General features: G+C 40.7%; 1 protein-coding gene across 1 annotated transcript in view; it reads left to right on the top strand.

Moving 5' to 3' along the window:
• The window catches only part of wdr27 (WD repeat domain 27), a 36,335-nt gene extending 15,998 nt beyond the window's left edge, over positions 1-20,337 (top strand). Inside the window, exons 20-24 of the mRNA XM_034609412.1 lie at positions 398-519; positions 2,763-2,860; positions 7,142-7,244; positions 9,835-9,933; positions 20,069-20,337. Coding sequence (XP_034465303.1) covers positions 398-519; positions 2,763-2,860; positions 7,142-7,244; positions 9,835-9,933; positions 20,069-20,182 — 536 coding nt within the window. The 3' untranslated portion in view covers positions 20,183-20,337. The remainder of the gene's footprint in view (positions 1-397; positions 520-2,762; positions 2,861-7,141; positions 7,245-9,834; positions 9,934-20,068) is intronic.
• Positions 20,338-20,946: the final 609 nt, after the last annotated feature.

Below are 20,946 nucleotides of genomic sequence, written 5' to 3'. Positions count from 1 at the left end.
CTCTGTGCACGGCTAAATATCTTTTTTTTCGGAAATTTGTATTATAATAATATAGGATATTTTATATTTTCTTAAAGTAGAGTCAGATGTTGTAAAAACAACATATGTAGAAAGTCAACTTCAGAAAATGGGCTGACAACTACTGACATGTAAAAGCTGCAGTATTCACTCTTGCATAATGGCAGAGAATGATAGAGACTGTCTGCAAAACAGCAAACAGATTGTTCTGTTCTATTTTATCTCTGATGACAAAATAAAACCAAACTCATGTATTTAGCTGCCTGCCCAGACTCAGCACTAGTTTCGAGCAGTGCTCCTTGAAGAATGAGGGGAAAGCCGACTCTCTTTGCAAAAGCAGGATTACATTTGTGATAACTTCTCTTAACAGCTGTCTCAGACATCGTCCTGCTGTGTGGTTCAGATCGATCCATTCAGGTGTTTGACATGAACAGGAGCGCAGTTGTCTCACAGCTGCCCGACGCCCACAGCAGAGCTGCCCACTGCATTACACAGAACAAGGTGAGGCCGTTTAACATTTGCCTTTGAAAAATAGACTCTAGTGGAAATTTAGCCTTTCTATTTGGGCAGTAACTATGTATTAATTATCTTTATTACATTTGTAGTAAGGTTATATACTTTTCTTTTTAATGTGAAGCATATGTGAAGTGATATTCAGTACAGGGTTTGTGTTTTATAAGTGGTCTCTATGCATAAATTATTCAGACATAAGCAATTATAAAGTACTAGAGTAGAGCAGACTTTTGTTTCTGAATATAAATTCTTTTAATGTATTTTAATAAATTTGGGATGTTGGAGAGATAGCTGTAAATTACAGTGTCTGGTATATTGAAGCATATTTTTCCTCTCTATGTGACTGAGACTGGTGAGAAATTTTAAAGTCAAAGGTTTTATTGAACAGTGTGCAGCCTCAGCTCTACATTTGACATCAGTTTAAACACAACCATTTCTTGAAATGCAAAATAATTTCATGCTTTACATTTGTCACAATCTCCTCCTGGCCTGTGTTGCTTAAACCATGTGCACTAATATCCTCCAAGTTTGTTTATCAACAGTAAAAAAAATACATGAATTGCTATTGAATATATTTCACCAACTTTTTTCCTCAATTGTGGTTTGACAAAAACGTCTTGATAACCTCTAACCTTTGCGAAAGGTAGACATCTCCTCACTCCACTGGCGGGACTGAGTGGCCCTGACCCACATGGTGAAGAATTTGCTTGACTGGGCACCAATTGCACAAGTGACATAATGCCCAGCTACTCTTTGGGAGGATATAAGTGTCAGTGTTAGTTTGTGGTGCGAATGAAGAAGGTCATGGTTAAAAAATATGTCACGGTTACACAAACGTTTCCATCATTGGTATCGCTCATCTTCCTAAGTGTTTGAACGTAAACCCTTGTTGCATATAGGATTAAGGCTGCCAGAGGAGAAGGCAGGAGGAGATTCCATCCTGGATGATGGCCTTGGAAATACTGTTCCATGATGCTGTTTGGGTTTTCACGTGGCCTCACTCCCCAATGTGGGCTCAATTTGCTAACAATTTGAATGCTCGGGCCAATGTCCACATCCATTATAATGCTACGCAAGTGATGTAATGTGCATCACTCCAAATTAAATCATAAATATTAGTGATAAATTCATGCATTCAAGTTTGGGGTTCTGCATATTGCATACTTTATGCGATGAGTAGCCGACTTTCCTGATGTGTAATCGCAACAAAACCATTTATTTTGACCCAATTTCCAGATGCTTCTATAACTTATTGGAAAACAGAACAGTTTGCATTTGCATGAGACACTGGCCTGCACCCAGCGACCTTGAGGATTTGACCTCATTCACTTCTGCATGTTGACCTGCGCATACTTGGCACATGCAGATTGTCCACCTAATCCGCAGCCTGGATTAGCTGGACACACCACAGATAGTTGTATGGATTAAATGCATTAACCCATTCAACTATGATGCACAGCTGACCATACTCCTGCCCAGAGGTGCCTGTTCTTTGTCACGCCAGCTATTGTGTTCCGTACACTGTGGAAAGCCCGCTGCGTGTTGTTTCAGCTTGGCTCTTGCGTCAGTGCGGGCTCCTCCGCCCCGGGTGCCCGAGGGCCTGTGGGTGCTGCAGGGTTAATTCCTACAGATCAGAGGGACTGCCCCTGCCGGGAGACTGCACACATAGCATCACTCTTCTCCCTCGCTCTTGGTTTTCTTGTCCCGAGGCGGACCAAACATCAGGAGCTGCGGCATGTGAAGCAGCTTTTCCCACTTCAAATTTCCATCGCCTCCTCGGGAAAATTCACCTGGAACTCATCAGAGCAGAGAACTTCTCGGAAAATGGAACTGGAAATGCCCTCTCAGACTGCCGTTCTCACACTCTTAATGGAAATCCAAACAAAAAACACCCTCTCACTCTCCCTCACAAGACCTGGAATTTATGTATAGATGTGCAGTGGAACCCTCTGTTTATATAAACCTAAAGCCGGTCTCAGTGTGTTACGTAAAAGATAGAAGACGACAAACAAAGGCGAATTGTGCTTCCATGTCAGTTTGATTTCCAGGCAAAATGTGCTAACACGGTCTGTAATGTTGGGCTTAGGTGATGCTACCTGAAATAATGGTAATTCGAGGTTTGCCAAATGCCAAATGCAAAGCAACATAATATTCCAGTTCTGGACAATAAGACAGCCCTTTTTCCATAAAGCATGTGCTGACTCTGCATTTTCCCCCTATACATTTCACAGGGCTCCATGTTCAGCACACAGGCACCAGACTCATACAACCTCTTTCTCACCAGTGCAGTCACAGATGGTGTGAAGATTTGGGACCTCCGCACACTTAGGTTGGTATTGATTCTGTCTGTTCTGTTGGATTTGTAATGGGTACACCTTTAATGTGAAAATCAGGCAAAGGAAAGTGTGATGGATGTTTATTGAATTATCCCGTGCCGAGGAAAATGATGACAGAACTGTATGGAAAAATATGAAAGTATTGATACCGAATACCTTTACTTAGGTTGGGACGATATAAAAACTTGGCAGATAGTGCTATTTGCAATGATTGACATACGATACTGAAATCTCTTCCTCATTAAGACACGATGGTGTTTTGCCTTTGCCATTCAGAATCAGGTATTTATTACTCCTGAATTCAGCCTCTTTGATAAGTTAGTATCATTGTTGTCATCAAAAAAAAAACATGATAGTTTTTTATTCCACTGCTGTTCCTCACGGAGCTAAATGACCTTATACTCAAACTACACCAACTTCTTTTTTTTCTTAGACAAACATTCCTAAGTTGATGAGTGAATCGGCAATTGCTCAGTTTCCAAAGTGCGTAGCTGAGAATATTTTTCTTTGGCCCTCAGTAGCAGATATCCATATAAGGCGGATAATTCAAGTAGGCTCTCTTGGATTTCAAAATGTTCCTTTTGGCCCACTAGGAGACATTATTGAGTATTTCATTCTTTCATGTCAGCGATTGCTTCCACTCCTCCTCCGGGCTCCATCAAAACCGTGGCGCTCTCTGATAAATATTTGTCCCCGGTTTCCAGGTCAACTGCTGCTCCTGAGAGCTGTCATCAAGCGTCCCTCAGTAGAATCAGTTCTTCTGGGCTGAAATATTGTCTGTTCATTTGGTCGGCCTTGAGACGACCCCCGTTTATTTTATTTTCCTCTTTGATAAAACGGATGTGTCTTTGTCCGCTCGGACCAAACACAAAGAGTTACAGTTCCCCTGAATTACCGTTTCTCTGTATTTCTTTTCATGTGGTCCTTGCAACAAGTGGAAGTAGTGAAAATAGTTATCTGGGTTTTATGATCATAAGAAACTCCTTATGATATAATACGGTAATATAACAATTCTTGAAACAATGTTTGGCGGTAGTGAAAGTTACTTAAGGCTCTCATGTGAGTGCACTTCTGGGTAATAAGATTATTTTATGCAGGTTTCATGAAGTCTTTTCTCGGGAAGAGCAGGAAGAACATTTTATTAGACGTGGAAAACAAACTCTCAGTATGCTGACAGAGGACTGGTAGATGAAATAAAAATAAGTTACAGCAAAATCTCAGAATAAGCAGAAGTTCCAGGAGCAAGCTCATGGAAACACGTGTTTTTAAAATATAATGTCTGATGTTTTGAGCCTCACAAACACAAATCTCTTTTCCTCATTGTATTGGACTGTGGAAATCACTCTGAATTTAAAGCATATAAAACCAAAGCTTTTTGCATGTTACTTGGGATTTTGCTGATCTGACCCTTAACTGACTGACATATGTGAAAACAATGTTACTTATCTCTTTTTTACGCAATTTTACTAACCCAGTCAGGAGCAAACCTGAGCGAACTTTTCATCGGGCTCAGTTCTATTTAAAATAGAGAAATTTGTCCGACAAGCAGAGATTAACATCGAAACATCGAAACCTGACTGATTAAATAGGCAATGATGTTTGACACGAGTGCGTCCGGTCTTTTCCGTTTTATTTAAAAAGAAATTCCATGTTTAGCAGTCAGAGTCAATAATGGGGTTATTTTACACTGGCTACAGCTTTGAACATTGAGAATGTATTCATTATTGGACATCATCAAAAGTCATTGACATGCAAAGTCAATGGAATTGTGTTCGTACTAGACACAACATCGACAGAGGGTCTATGTTCAGACAGAATTGGGGTTATTACCGTGTCTTTGTTTAAACTGAAGAATTCCCAGAAGAAGACCACAGTGGGAAATGTACATTTGACTGAGTGGAACATTTCTGAAACTTCATCCTAACTTTATTTTTGCCTTGTCACCAGAGAATCCTCAGTGCCTTCCTCTTCAGACAGGAGCCCAAACATTCATCTTCATTCCTCAAAGATCGAATAGGGATAATGGTTTTTGAGAGTTTTTACACACTTGTAGAAAGAGTTTTATTAACTATGCGATCCGCTGGATTGGTTAAAGTTTATTTTTCAACCCCCTACCCTTTACTGACCCCTTGCAGTTCCAAGTGATTTGTTTAAGTGGGCCAGGTTCCTGTTGAGGGGTCTACACACCAGCATTTAAATAGAAGTCCGACCTAGTCACATGCAGTTTCTAAAGCTTGGGAGAACAGATGGTAATCTGTTTCTCTTTAGTGAGGCTTTATTCCCCTTAAAGCTCCTGGAATTTCCATCAACTGATAAATTCACGTTGAGTAATACATTCTATGATGAATACATCATTAATGTATTCATATCAAATAGGACCATAAAATGCACATTTTCACCTGATTTGCACTGATGCTGCTGCACTGGGTGAAATGTGTTGGCTGCAAGTAAAGAGCTATGATTAGCCTGATGATTACCTTGAAGACGGCCCCAGAATACCCAGGTGGATTCAGTAACCGCACAGGTTCCCACTCAAGAGGATCAGACCCTCCAGTGCCGTCTGTGTTAGTCATTAGACAAATGCCGGATACTCATCACTCACACAACATGGAGTGTGTGTGTGTGCGTGTGTGTGTGTGTGTGGGATTCAGCTCAGCGTCTCCTCTCCCTCAGTCCAACATTAGATCCACATTCTGACCTAGAAAAGCAGCAGAGTGTTTACGCTAACTTTGTTAAACTGCTTCTTATCAGCGTGATAGTGAGCGGATGCGTCAGTTTTGTGCAGACCTGTCCAGATGTCCTGATGGGGGATTTAGAAACAGATGCGTCTCATCCGTTTTGTTATGCACAAAAATTATTAGGTCAGAATTGTCATGAGTAGCTCTCACACTATACAGCCATGACCCCATTGCTTAAGTACATCCTTAAAGTCAGGATAACCTTTACCCAGTTTTCATAACGGGGTTAGCCTTAGTCCGTCACCTCCAGAGTCAAGGTTATGTGGGCTTTATCGTTTATTTTAATGTCTACGTTTTCTGATTGGCTGCACTAGCTGTCAATCATCTTCAGCCTGTGTTTAAAAACGAGTGGATAAACTCACCTGGGTCTTAATAATGGTTACGACCTTTGCGCACCACACTCTCTTGAGCTACACACAAGAGCATGGTCCCAAACTGCAGCCGGCATGTGTGGATGGATGATGCTGCTACGTCTGACTTCAGCTCCGTTGCAGCCACACTTACTCTTGTGAGGGCTGCATGGGGCAGATAGTGCCGTCAGCTGACAGTGACAGTACCCTGGAAAAATGAGAGGAAAGCCTTGAACAAAATACAGTGATTTGATTTAGGGCAACACCACAGAAAGAAAAAAAAAATCTCGGCGACACAGTCTTAAAAAGAATTCCACATTCATAAAGTTTGGGTTTTATTGCCTCGCAGTTGTATGAACGTGCTCCCATGTGTCCCCGTTGTTCCAGTGTATGTTTCACAAACTCCCTGGTACTGGGTATATCGCATTTCTTTATGGTCACCGGTGAATATGACCTACTTTCGGTCCGGCTTAATGACATTAGCATGTGCATGTCAAAAGACTGGCTCTCACCAGATCCCTGTCAAAGCCCTGCCTCACCAACATGCCAGCCCGTACACTTACTGAGCAGTTAGTTCAGTAAGGACGTTGTAAAGACATTACATGCCGTTGCAAACCAAACGAAACAACACAGCAGTTGCTCGGGGGAACTATCCGTCATCCGCTAGCTGCTCTTTTCCTGTGTTTTGCTTGAGTCATGCTCAGCTCCTCGTCCCTCGGCTGGTTAAGATGTTTGTGAAATGTGAAGTCTGCAGGGTGGCATTCGGCTCCTTGGTTATTCCTGCGCCGTTCAGGTCACTAAACTATAAAAAGTGACGGCACTCATGTGTGAAGCCCCATTTATACTCAAACTGAAGGAATATCAAACGTTGCTTTTTAGATCAGATTTTTAACAACAGTGACCTTTTCAATTTTACAGTCTTTCCTGCCCTTGAGTCCTGGTTTAAATAATTTTTTAATGGCTTAAATTGTGTTATTTTACACTATAAATATTAATGTGCTCTTAATATGAACATTGCAGTGACATAAACCAGAATTATAATGATTCAATCCGACGGGGACTCAGTAAAACTGTTTGTATTATGACATCATTTGTCAAATATTCAGTCTCTCCTTCACATCATGTTGCCCTTGATTTTGTTGACCTCATCATTCCTCTCTCACCGCTGTATATTTCACCTCCTCAGATGTGTGCGCCGTTATGAGAACCACGTAAATCGCTGCCTTCCATGCTCCTCGGCCATCTCGCCGTGTGGCCGCTTCATCGCGACGGGCTCCGAGGACAACTCTGTAAGTTGTGGTACTCAGGGTCTTTAAATATGAAGTGTGTGTCTCATTCTTCCTTGTATATGCATCTCTGGTTATACTGTGTCTCAGACAATCAGGTTTTGTGTAAGAACAAGTTGAAAAGACACATTTGAACGGGGTGACAAAGCAGTTAAGAGGTTGTCTGTCAAAGCCACCCGCAGCATAAATGTGTTCGTTTTATTGTCAATTTCACAACGCCGTGCACACCCACATACCAAGGGGTATTTGGTTTTATGAGTTAGAAACAGTAATATTCACAAAGTTGTAAAAAAAATTTGATGGTGATCGTGGCATTTTAAAAGCTGAGAAAAAACAAATATGTACTTAACCGCGTTTATATGTGTATATCAGTGTCTGGTTAGTTTTTGTATAGTCTTTGCAAAGAAATCCACCGAACATATAACAGTTAAATCATGGCCCAAAGTACCACAACACAAAGGGACAGATACGTCCTGAATGGAACTAATGATCTTTTATATCTGCAGTCATTTGTGTAGTAGGTACGATTCACCAGAAGCATATTCAGCAAAGTTTTCCGGCTCCAGTACTACGACAGTAAATGATTATATACGTATAATTTACACATGCTTCATATTGTTTACATCTTACTCGACCTTGTACATGTGAAAAACATCAGGGAAACAGTAGCATAACTCTATAAGTTTCACCTCTATTTAAGGTGAGGACTGTTTGCGCTCGGCTCAGAGATTTTTTATTTGGACCTGAGCCTTTTTCCATAGAAGTCAAATTCAACATTCATGTCGAAGCAAGAACTGTTTAATTGCTTTTCCAGACGGTGCCTTATACTCGCTCTCGAGAACGTTTTCAGAAGCCTGCCTCCCTTTTCCTAATCCATCTCCCTCCTCTTCTGGTGTGTGTGTGCCTGTGGAGAGCAGTGGAATACTATATGCATGCCACTGGTTATCATTAATTATGTGGACTCGAGCACGGAGCCCGACATTTGAGAGCATCTCTGTCGACCTCCGACGTTTCCAACGTTGCAGGAAACGGGGAGAGTGTATTCGGTAGAGGGCTGCAGCGTATGTATTTGTAGCTGCCTTGAGACTCCGATAAGCCAGACACATTTATACTTGTCTTAATATATCAAAAAGCAATCATGGAAAAGAAGAACCTCCATTCTCTGCAAAGACTCCCCAGATCATGTTACACATTTTCCCAAAAACACAAGGCCAAAAACAATCTAAGCAGAGTATGATTTCACTGCGGTAGATTTTAACCTGTTATACGTTCAGTCACAATATGTATAATGTTCACCTACTTTGACCTCCGCTCTTAATATCCAATATGAATTTGATTATTTAGAATTGTATCTATATTAATCTGCTCTGTGCTTCACTTAGCGTTGATATAAACCGATCCATCTGCGGAATCCTTGTGATATTTGAGCATTCCTGAACTCTTCTCTTCCAAGTATCTAATGCCCTGTTAGGCACCACACACGTCATACGCTTCAGACAGAGAGACACTCGACCCGTGGACCCTTTGACAGAGCTCACGTACATAATACAAAACAGCTGCAGGAATCTGATGAGTTGCCGTCTGGTAGCAAACATCTTCATGTCTATTTTTATCTGTGGTCATGGCACCGGAGCAAAAAAGACTAAGCCCTTCAAATTTACTGATTCTACTTAAGGTTTCAGATTGGGAGAAGTGTTGTTCCAAAGCTGTCGACACAAGCACTATGCTAATGTGTTGGGTGCAGCGAAGGCCGAAGTGGGAAATCTACACCTACTTAACACCCACAAATTGAGCTTATTAACAAGGCATTTACGACCTCTAATCAGAAAATAACAGGAATCGGTCTGTTTGGATTGTTAATTATTCTCAATGACCAATTTATTTTGAAGTGCTTAGTGTTAGAGTCTGTGACAAACCTCAATAACTAAGACTTTTTATTCAAATCAAACATAACAGTATTTTGTAAAGCATTTTGGCTCAACTGGCCTATAAACAGATGTGACTTGATTCTACTTGACTGTGTCTTTAGGATTTGCTGCCAACTGTGTTAAATGGTTTATGGTGGTGTTTTTTTTTTGTTTTGTTCCACATTTCACACGAATGAAAATAAAAGTGATACGAATTTGGCGAAGAAAAAACATATTTGGGAAAAACATATTTGGTTCGTCACTCCAAAAGTATCGAGTGTTGTGTTGAGAGTCAGCAACAGTTTTTTTCTTGAACGCACATTAGACCTCCAGTCGTTTGGGCGTAATTCAGCAGTCGAGACGACAGATTCTGGCTCAGATCTTATGTGTCTGATTGCTGAGATCAACATGACCCAAGTCTCACCGTTGAGCCAATCTCTGAACATTGAATCACTTTAATCAGTGAGAAAACATTTACAGCGAGTTTACCTTAAAGTGGAAAATATCCCGAAAGCAAATTTGTATGCTTTGTGTATTGTTTTTATAATTCAACTGTATGAGCTTCACTAGGTGGGTCCACTTAACTCATTTTATGTTGGTTTATCGTATACTACATCTGTACATGACTGCGTAGAACAGCTCAGTTCTCCTTCTTGTGTTCACGTTGTCCATCTCGTTCATTTCAGGCCTACGTGTATGACATCCGAAGCAGCAGCGTCCTCCACAAACTCCAAAAACACTCAGACACGGTGCTCAGTGTGACGTTTAACCCGGCCACACCAGAGGTAAGAACCTTTCTCTACCTTCTCTTCAATACGTCACTCAAACTTTATTTCTCATACAGGAAAGTGTAATTCAAAGCTAAGAATAAGATTAAAAAAAAAAGATAAAAGAAAAAGAATGGGGTGCAATCAAAATCTATAAGATGTAATAAGACAATGTCTATAAACAGTAGTTAATCAATCAATCAATTAATTTTATTTGTATAGTCCGTGATTCACAAAGTCTAATTTGCCGCATAGGGCTTAACAGTCTGTTCAAGGTGTGAGAGTCTCAAGTGAGGGATCCCTCTCCGGACAGACAGAAGTGCAGTAGAGTTATAATATTTAAAACATTCATGAGAAAATACTGTCTAATATAAATTGAGAGGTGTATCACTGTTTAAAGCATAAATGCACAAATCAAATGCCAGGCTATGGAGATTTTAAGCTTGTGTTTAAAGATTTCAAATATTCCCAAATCTGCCTCACCAAAGGTTTCAGTCCTGCACGTTGGAACAGCTGACTGACTCTTCTCTTGTCCTTATGCTCCATCTCTCTTCATGTTAAATGAGGCATCGGTCAGATTTCTCTTCATCTCTTGAAGCTGGTGACCAGAGATAATATTTTGTGCAGATATAGTTAATATCTTAATTTCATTTTGTTTTATTGACATTAGGTCATGATGACTTTCCAGATGTTGATCCATTGGTAACTTTGCATTACCGCCATGAGGGACATGCCTATATACAACATAGTCATTGTGTGTTTCGCCCTCAGCTCTATCACCGATCAAACATACACATCAATACTATGATCTCTGCAGTAAGACGAGGCCTGTGTAGCATTAGTGTAGCTGAGTCTTTTAACATTTACCTGCCAGATTTTCATTCGGGATGTTTCTTTCTGCATCTCAGTCAACACACTGACCCTAAGTAAGGGGATTGTTCTTTATCTCGAGCATCTGAAACAGGTATGAAGGAGAAATGTCTAAAAGCAAAGAGGTCAAAGTGAAACCCAGTGTCAGTCAGAGGTCATGTCATCATCAGTCCAAGAAACTGCTTCACCTCTTCAATCTGATTTTCGGAGTTTTAACGACGACGTGCCTTTTCCTTGAACTTTGAGAAATAAACAAAACTGGGAAAACATATTGTAATGTTTCCCAATATTGCATAAAGTCATCATCCAGTCTGCATCATCTCTAGTTGCTCTGCGCTCCAGGCGAAGGAATGGTATCCTCAGGCTGAGGTCACATAGCAGGGCTTAGCTGGGTCGCTGGATTTTATGTCAGTAACTTCACAGAATTTCTTCTAGTGGCCACGAAAGAATTCAGCGATCGAGCCAGAAATAATAAGAAGCTCAAGTCAGCACCTCATGTGTGGGATGAGTGCACTTGTCCTGTCTCATGTGTCAGTCTGTGTTGTCTTATACTACACGGTGTACTGAAATGGCCAGCAACACAGATTCTTCTCATCCAAAAGTATCAAGCCCACACAAAACTGCTGTTTGTATCTATAAACACAGCTGAGACAAGTACATCTTTGTTAAAGTTCAGCCCCCTGAACCAAAACCATTTCCATTTACAATGAAATCAAAAATCCACCAAATCAGTCTGCGGGTTTTACCAGTGGTGGTCAATAAATGGTCCAATCAGATAATGAGTAGCCCTCGTCTCTTCCGCACCTTAACCCTTGTGGGATCTATAGTGGCTCTCTTTGTGCACTGTGCTGATCCGCTCCTCTGTCTGACTGACTGCCTGCAGGGTTGTTCCAGCCTGTGATTGGCTGCACACTTCAACAGTGGAAAAAAGAAAAGAAAAGAGACATATGCAGGGATGTGTTAGTTGACTTCAGAAGCTTCTTTCCACATTTTCTGTGGACTGTTTATCATTTTTACTGGATCCCCTTCTAGTTGAAGGGTTTGCAGTTTGTTGCATTCTGTGGTAACCGATACAACAGTTGTTGTTGTGATCTCTTTATCACAGGCCGTCCCAAAAATGAATTCAATCCAGATTTCAATGCTTGGCCTCATACTATCAGTCTAAACTGAAATAGAAATTCAGGGACTGAAGCCAAAAGCTCAGTAAAGGTCAAAGACCTTTGTTTCTCCCGAATCTCCATCACATGAAATCAAAGTTTTCAGTGCAGTTTTTTCCCCAGAATCTGTTCAGTGTCTCCAACAAAGTCTCCAGTGTTTCAGGGCAACAATTCCCTGTAGGAGGTGTTTTGTATTCCAGTAAATGATTTTCCTTTGGAGTCGTTCAAAGTATCTGCAAAAGAAAAAAAATATCATATCATAAAATATAATATCACAACCTCTGCTGGATGTCTCACGAGACTTCTTGTTGGCTGTGTTCTGGCACATGTTTTAAATCTGCATGTCCGTCAGCTTGATGGCCATTTCCAGTGGTCTGCAGAGTTTGCAGACACACTTCATCAGTTAGAGCATGATCGCTTCCCATCAATACCTCTGCACCTTCTGTTTTATTTGATACAACACCCGCTCGTAGCCATAAAAAAAATCTGGAAATTTTGGCAATTGTATCCTTAACCATCTGTGTCAGGTGGAAAGGTTAAAATATATAATCAAAAAGATTAAATCTTCCACATGGAAAATGAAAATGAAAATCTCTCTTTCTTTAGATCTAGCCATGTGTAATTTCTATGAGGTCCTCCTTTAATGCCTCCTCCTCTCAGATGTGTGTCTCTGGCCGTCTCATACGACAGATACCTGCTAAGATTTGTCCAGATCGAAGTCGTAAAATTCACAAATGTGTGAAAAAACCTGAAGGGCTCCAGAGGGTCTGCAGCTAAAAAAAGAACGGACACGACGAGTCCACCCACCTCGGAAATCAGGATGTTCACACAGGAACACTCTGATTCAAAGTGATGTCGATTTTGGCACGTACAGAACAGACTGAGTGGGATCTATGATATCAGCGTTAACTGTATCTCGGTAGATTACCTGCAGGGCCTTGAGGTCAGTCTTATTCTTAGCTATTTCTCCATGATTTTCAGTGGTATTTGTATTTATTAATCTTAATTTTCCCGTTGGCACTAATTCGTCTAATTCGCTTTGTCATACTAACAAATGAATAGTTATACATGTAGATTATTGAATTAGACGTATTACTTATTACATAAACAATACTTTATCTGCTCTAGTCAAGCAGTTTTATAAATGTGATTAGCACTCAGCCGTGGGACAGATCCCCTTTTGTCTGCTCACCCAGAGAGGAGAGAGCTGCTCCTCATCGTTCTTCCTCACTGTGGCCTATTCACTGAGGGAGTCAGACTTCTCAAGTTCTAATCGAATTGAGATAAAACTATGAAAATGAAAAATGCTCACCCTGTATTCAGTAGTTTCCACAAATTCATTTCAATTTAATCTCATGAGCTTTTCAGCCATATCAGCTCGCAGAGGCAGTAACATTGGATTAAGTGCAGTGGTGGAGGAAGTACTCAAACATTTACTCCAGTAAAAGTACAAGTAAATAGACATAAATGTACCACATAAAATGTTCGTCCTGAGTAAAACCACCTTGGTCCAACATCCATGGACCAATTTCCTTCTTGTTATTGATGACTTTTAAAAGATTGTGAACAAAGAAGTGAACATGTGACACAGTGCACTGTAAAAGTGATGTGGGGTAGAAAGTACAAGTGTAAGAGAAAAGTACCTGGAAAATAAATCTACTTAAGTAAAGTACAGATACACTAAAAAATGTACTTATGTACAGTGACGATGTAAATGTACTTTGTTACTGTACACCACTGAAGAAGTCATTGGCGGAAAGAGTTCACTTAGTTGTCACTGAGACGGATCTGTTGACATGCGAGCTCAGTAAATGTTGTGGTTCCATCCACAGCACTTTTATGACTTTTTGTCCACGTCAGCTGAAAGTCAAGAATCAAAGGTACTTCTCCCTTCCTCTGTACTTTCCCGTGGAAAATAAGTGGGTGGCAGAGTGAGGCACTGTCACCTCAGACCAGAAGATTCCTGGTTCGGTCTGCCTGTGCAGAGTTTACATATTCGTCCTGTGTCTGCGGGGGGGTTTTCCTCCGGGTTCTCCCGCTTCGTCACACTGTCTAAACACATGTAGTTTTGGGTTACGTCTTGGGGGTTAACAACACACAGGGTTATGTCTCTGTGTGTTGACCTATCATGCTGGCGGCCTGTCAGCTGAAGATTCCCCTCATGAGCATCCTCCACAACTTTATCACCTGGATTGGATTAATGCAGCTGTAAAGATCCATTGAGATGCTGCTGATGCATAGATGCAGATTTATAATGCAGCTTTATATGTTAGATGCTGATACAACTCTCAGATGTTCACACTGATGGCTTGAGATGTTCGAACCCTCCTTATAAAACCCGTCAGCCTGTTGAAGTAGTTCGACATGGGAAACAACAGTTCACTATCTGGCAAAACGTGAGCATTTATAATTATTACAAGCTGCAGAGGAGTCGAGCTTTGTAAAACCCAGGTTCACACCTTTTGACTAACGGTGATGCTCTCATCGTTTATATGAGCATTCGTCTTAACATTACTGAGTGTGTAGGTCTACTCTTCGGTACATAACGAGTTGTGTAAAGCCGTTCTTCACATTAGCTGATGTGTTTCTTTCCAATTCCTCAGACAGTAGATGCACTGCTGATATATTGAGTGCCTGGCTCCGCTGCGTGAGGCTGTTTCGAGTTAATCATGATGTGGCTGCGTTAATGTCTGTCTGGAAGGGATGCTTACTTATTAATCTTTATTTTCCTTTTGTTTGTATCCAAAACAGAGATGTGTAAATAAAGAAATGAGTAGAACCTAAAGGAGCCCTGGGAAACGACCCACTGGGCTCATGCATAACTGAGACCAAGACTCTGTGATATCATAATGGTAACATTGCTGTATTTCCTTAGCCAGCGCTTTCTTTGGCAAAAAGTGTCCCAACCTGTGCTCACCTTTTGCTCTTCAGCCAGACTGGAGGGCCAGATGTTCTCCATATTTACTGCTGTGAGAAGCTTCCGATGCGAGGCACAGACAGATAGTGCTGTGCATATTTTCCACTCATTTTTCACTCATGTTTTCCACCCTAATACTTAAAAGACCATCAAGCAGGCAGATCTAGCTCTGGGGTCCATTCCCTCAGGTTTAGTCCTCTACTTTATTCTGAAATGAAAGATCCCAACTTTTACTGTCACTTCGCTTTGCTTTCTTCAAAAACCTTTTGGGACTTCACGTGGTATATTTCTGTTAACTCTGTTAAGCTCGCCTTTGTTGGCCCCGGATTTTGCAAACCACAAAAGTTGATTTGCAAATTTGAGATGTTATTTACTCCTTAGTAACAAGGGGGATTGTGTCTCTGCTGTTTTCAACACGTAATGGTTTTCTCTTTTCTCTTCTGAGATTTGTGAGAGGCAAACAAACGACTGTCCAATTTAATCAGTGCCTAAAACACAGTGTTGATACTGTGTGCACATTTATAGTATTGAATATAAATGTAACAACCAAAGTAAGAAGATACCATAATGAATGGCTCTCTATATGTTTTATAATAAATAGTCGAAACTCACTCAATAGACAATAGAGAAAGATCTCTACATGAGTCAGCCCTCATTAAATGTGACTCGGAGGTGCAGGAAATAGACAAGTCATCCACTAATCACAAGGTTGTGGGTAAGTTACTGAACCCCAAAGTGGCCACATATGAATGTGCGTGTGGATGGTTGAATATCAATTGTAACGTAAAGTGCTTTGAGCGGCCATTACGACTAGAAACATGTTATATAAATGCCGTCCTTTTACCGTGTCTCATTGGAACTGGTGTAAAAGTTGTCACTTTTGCCAGTGGGAGAAAAGAGAGACACGAAGAGGAAGGTGCAGTGGGAGACATTTACAATCCAGTAATGAAAACAGGGTTTTAAGAATCCTAAACCATGTGTGCTTGGTTCATGCAGAGTTTTAAACATACTGACATGGAGTTTCAATTCAGCTGTTGGTCAAGAGTTTTATTAACTGTATGTCATGAAATTTCAGTTGCCTCTATGCTGGATAAAATGAAAATGAGCTCAAATTTAAAGAAGAAAAATTGTACTATTTGCTTTGATTTCAAATTTAATTTGGTTTCTGTCTTAATTAAGTCTCAAAACTCAGCTTCAAAACAACAAAAGGAACTTTTCCGGAATCTGACTTTAAAAATGTCCAGTTCAAAAACAACCAATCAATCAATTAAAAGTGTCGTTGATTGAAAAATACAACCTCAAGTTATAGCCAGCTAGATTTGCTGTATTTGAAAAAGTCAGTGTCTTTCTGTGAACGTATTCCTGAGAAAGAAACACTGAACCCTCCTCCGCTGCACTCTGACTTATCTGGTCATATTTTAAAAGCGTACGTGTGTGTGTGTGTTGGAAGGGGACAAGAAAAGAAACTCAATCCAAATTATAACTCTTAAAAATGAAATCTCTTCATTTCCTCTTTGCCTGACACCAGAGAGCAGAGCGTCTCTCCTCTTACTGTCGTGGCCAGACAGCAAATACAGAGGTGGACTCTGCCGTCTGGTCCAGAATGTCACATCCGAGTGAGACGCAGACTGAGCTGAGACAGCCTCTCGGAAATCCACTGTGTTCAGCACAGCTGGAACCGCGCTGAACAGGAAGTGAGGAAATGGGAAGGTCGTCCGGTTGCAAAGTTACAAGAGGCATCTTTGCGTATCCCGTCCTTTCACATGTAGTCGACAACATTTTGACAGGAGGGTTGTTGTGTGGTTTTTTTGCGTGTAGAGTGTGTAGATTAAATGCATTAAGGCAGTTAGGATGTGCACATTTACATATATAGATAGATAGCATGTATAATGTCTTTAATGGCTGGAAATGGCATCAGTGGAGGATTTATGATTTCACCTGTTAATTGCACAGATGCAAATCACCAAAACTATAGGATGAGAATAATTAAGGATCACACAGTTTGTAGTGTATCCGTCACCATTAGCAATAGCCTCTGTGAGGGCTGGGCAAAATGGTAAAGAATTATATCAAGATAAAATTGTTCACATCAATCGATATCGATAGTAATCACGATAAATGTCTCATTATTGTAAGTTTAAAGACTGATTTTTGCTACTGAGTGAAGGTTGTGGTTTTAAACTCCCCTTCACAAACACTTGACAAACGGAAAATGATATTACAAATCTGAGGTGGATCAATTATGTGTTGTAGCATTATATATATCAAATTCTATTGGACTGTTATTGCTCTTGTTTTATTCCCCAGCCCTATAGCTTCTTTTACTGATCGATCATACCATTGCCCGCTCATTGCAGAAATAACCATGGTGACCTTCTGCTCTCATGTGGATCATTCTTCCCCCTCGACATGAACACCTCAGAACATCCTGTTGGCATGTGTGAGGTTTATTCCTACCAATCTTTACAGATGGACGCTCTCTGTCGTCCAGAATGCCAAAATTTGGCTCAAATGTTCAACACAGATCTAAACCACATTGGATTCTTAATCGTCATTTTTTTATTCCCGAATCGTTCCTTTGAACTGTTGATTTGTGGTCTCTTGTCTGTGCTGTTGAAGCAGCACTCCGGACAATAACTTAGATTATGTAATACGTGTGACGCACCGTGCAAATTCTCAACCTTATCTACGATCCCAGAGTTGCTTAGAATGTTCTTAAATGAGACTTGAATATACTAAACGTAAAAAAACTAAGAGATCTTAAAAGAAGATGCAGCCCATAGTTTTCATGTATGTCTTTAAGATAAGATGTGCCTTTATTGATCTTACGTAGAGGAAATTCAAAATTGACACTGCAGCACAAAAGATTAGCAGCGCAGCGAGAAAATGTAATAAAAATAAGAATGAAAACAGAATCTAGAAATAAGATAATATACTATATACATTGTTAGGCTGTTTTTATAAATGTTCAATATAAAGATAAAAGTTGTGTGACTGTGCAATTCGTCCAAATTCTTTTGTAATATACAATGTACAATACGTGCAAGCTGTGTCTTTCATAGACTTTGATTTGAGTGACAGCGACTTTGAAAACCTACACACTATCTCTTAAATGTTTTAAAATAACTCTGAACCTCTGTGCTTTTGAGTTCAGACCAGGTTATTGAAAGTTCAGTTTAAAACTAACAGAGACACTTGGAAAAGTTATTACAGGCTTCTTCAGTTTTGGGTGACTGGAGCAATTTTTTTTTACCTTGGGGAGTTCACCACTGACCTTTGCACCCGTATATTTACTGGACTTGGACTGCTTAAATTTCAACAAAAACTGGAATCATGGGGGGGTGTGTCAGAGAACATCTGACATTGCAAATAAATCTTCAAAAGAAGATCAAACCTATGAAAACTGCCTTTCTTAGAAGTGAGATGTTGAGGGAAAGTCTAATAACTCACTTGTGATGGCCCAGCGTGACCCCTTCTACATTTCAACAGTGAATTAGCTCGCAACACGCTCTGACTTCTGACCCTGAAGCTCGCCCCAAAACCTTCGCTCCTCATCAACTCAGCTCCCTTCAGCCTCAGCGAACAAAGATGGATGACTGCAGAGATGGAATGTGTTGGATTTCAGATGTTTGTTGCACGTGTATGACTTTTGTGATCACTTCTTCTAGACAAATCTGGGGTTTGGTGTCGACTCCAAACTGCGTGTTTACGTGGAGGAGGGGGCGATTACACAGTCTAATGGCTTTGAATGGCAGTTGATAAAGGGAGTTGTGGTTGCTAATGGAACTGCTCTCTGACCCTCTTTAAGTTTTAAATAGCTACTTTAGCAGCCCGGGGGCAGGGACCAGACAGCTTGGCTATTGTTCATTGAGGTCTCTGAGCAGGAGGTCATGGTGAAAGACGACTCCTTGAAGATGGAAGAGCTCGTGAAATGAGCTGTCAAAAATCTTTGTTCCGTGGCAGTCTCAAACATTTTTCAACACCAGTACAACAAATGGATGTAATATATTTACTTGGCTGCCCTCTCAGACTCGTCTTCTCTCTGGGCTCCATATGCACACCTGGGAATCTGGGGAGGTTGCAGGGGTCACCCATCAAAGACATTTCAAATCAGCCCCAGTTTAGTCATGTTTAGTTTGCGATGTTTGAGTCATCTTCAGAACTCAGCTATTGTGACTCTCTTCCCAGAATAGGCATCTGTTTACTGGTAGAATATGCTTTCTCCTGCATAAAACAGCTTAGTACATGGGAGGAAAAAATCTTGGGCTATTGTTTTATCAAATGTGGTTTTTATCACCGCTTGGCAAATCGTTGTTTCCCAGGATTCCCACTGTTAGTACCCTTCAAAGAGATACTCCATCTTTACGCTGACCCCAAAAGTCTCTGAAATCACCATAAATGACATTGATACCCTGTTGGCCATTCGCCCAAACGTTCCCGTTTAGTTTGCACTCTGTTGGTCTCCTTTCGCATCTTTTTCATCTTGTCGGATTTGTGAAATCCTTTGGGAGTTAAAGTGAGATTAAGTGTCATACAATTGACCCTGGCTTGAAGTTGTATGAAATAGACTTTAAATGGTTTGTTACTCAGCCTTGTCTGAAACATTACTGCTTGAAAATGGAGCCGTTTCTGAGCAATTGTCTGGAATTATGATTGTTCCATCGTATTATATACTCTATTTGAGTAGCTATTTATCATAAGCCTCGTTCTGGACCCCTAGTTTAGGGTTTTTTATCGCTGTTGCCGCTGATTGATTGTTGTCTGCTCTAACGACTGATAAAAAGATGAAATAATCCTCGCCGCTTTAAAATAAATATAGCTGCAGCTTGTCTGTGTCGTCACCCACGTGTTAGCCACAGTGTGCTGCCTGTGTGTGTTTGCACATGTGTATGCCTAAATGGGTGTGGCCGCCGAGTGTGTGGGTCGATGTTAGTTTTATTGATGTGTGGGCGCCTTATTAATCTGCTGCTTCACGATGTTGAAGATTCATGTTTCTAGTGATAAATGGCGCGTATGGAAAATCCAGAATTTCAGTAGGACACACAGTATGGGTCCTGACCTTGGTGATGCTGGCTTTTATTTAAGGAAGCAGGTGTGTTGAGATGCAGCTTCTTCCTCTAAAAAGAGTCTTAAAAAGTGAGATGTGACACGATGCCTTTGAAATGTAGGAGCTGAACGTAATGCCATGTTTTTTTTCTGCCTTTCCCAGCTGCTGACTGGGACCCTGGATGGGAAGCTGAGACTGTTTCAGCCCAGTAGTGGGGCCCGTCTGTCTCATGACACCACTGCTGCTGTGCACAGTATCCCCTACATGACTGGGTAATTACAGCAGGCTGCTGCAAGGACCATGCAGGTTTGGTTAAAGTAGGTCCAACCCCCTGGCTTGGATTTCACTGGGAAAGGAGACACACAGGACACACAGGACCTTTTGTTTTTTGCTGTTTGACCAATATTAAAAAATAGGTACAACTTCAAAAAGTCGTACTCTCGTATGTTCTGCTTTTTCAAACAAACAAAAGGGGCCCCCCCATTTCGGTTCGCTCATCTTTGTTTAACTTCCAGTATGTGCATCATTGGACCACTTTTACTTTTGACTGGGATCCCAAGGGATGTCAGTGTTTTGATTGAGTATCTTTTCACCAATTTCATTCAGCCACATTATCGTGATGCAACATTTAGTCAATTGCAAGATAATTACACTTAATGTATGGTCAAGAATCAGATTGTGTTTGCTCAGTATGTGGAACACATTGTACTTCTGTATTACTGCATGTGAACAGTGCTTAGCAGATCGGCACACAAAGCGATGACATCAACTGGGTGCAACCATTTAGGCTGCCAGACACACAGACGTTACTACTGTTCATACTGACACACCCGTCCTCATTGTTTGAGCTCTACTGTTAGTCCTCTCTGTCTTCTCTGCAAAATGTCACTTAACTGAAATAGAAAATAATCAAAGATATATTCTCACACTGTGAAATGAAAGATTTACATTTTTGTCAATTTGTTTGAGTAAAGCATGGATAAATAAATGCTCCCTTCTTACAAGCATGTGGTGTGTATTTTACAAGTATTACAGATCTA

The sequence above is a fragment of the Hippoglossus hippoglossus genome, chromosome 15, assembly GCF_009819705.1.
Source record: "Hippoglossus hippoglossus isolate fHipHip1 chromosome 15, fHipHip1.pri, whole genome shotgun sequence".
NCBI lineage: Eukaryota > Metazoa > Chordata > Actinopteri > Pleuronectiformes > Pleuronectidae > Hippoglossus > Hippoglossus hippoglossus.
This window is presented reverse-complemented; position numbering and strand designations above follow the sequence as displayed.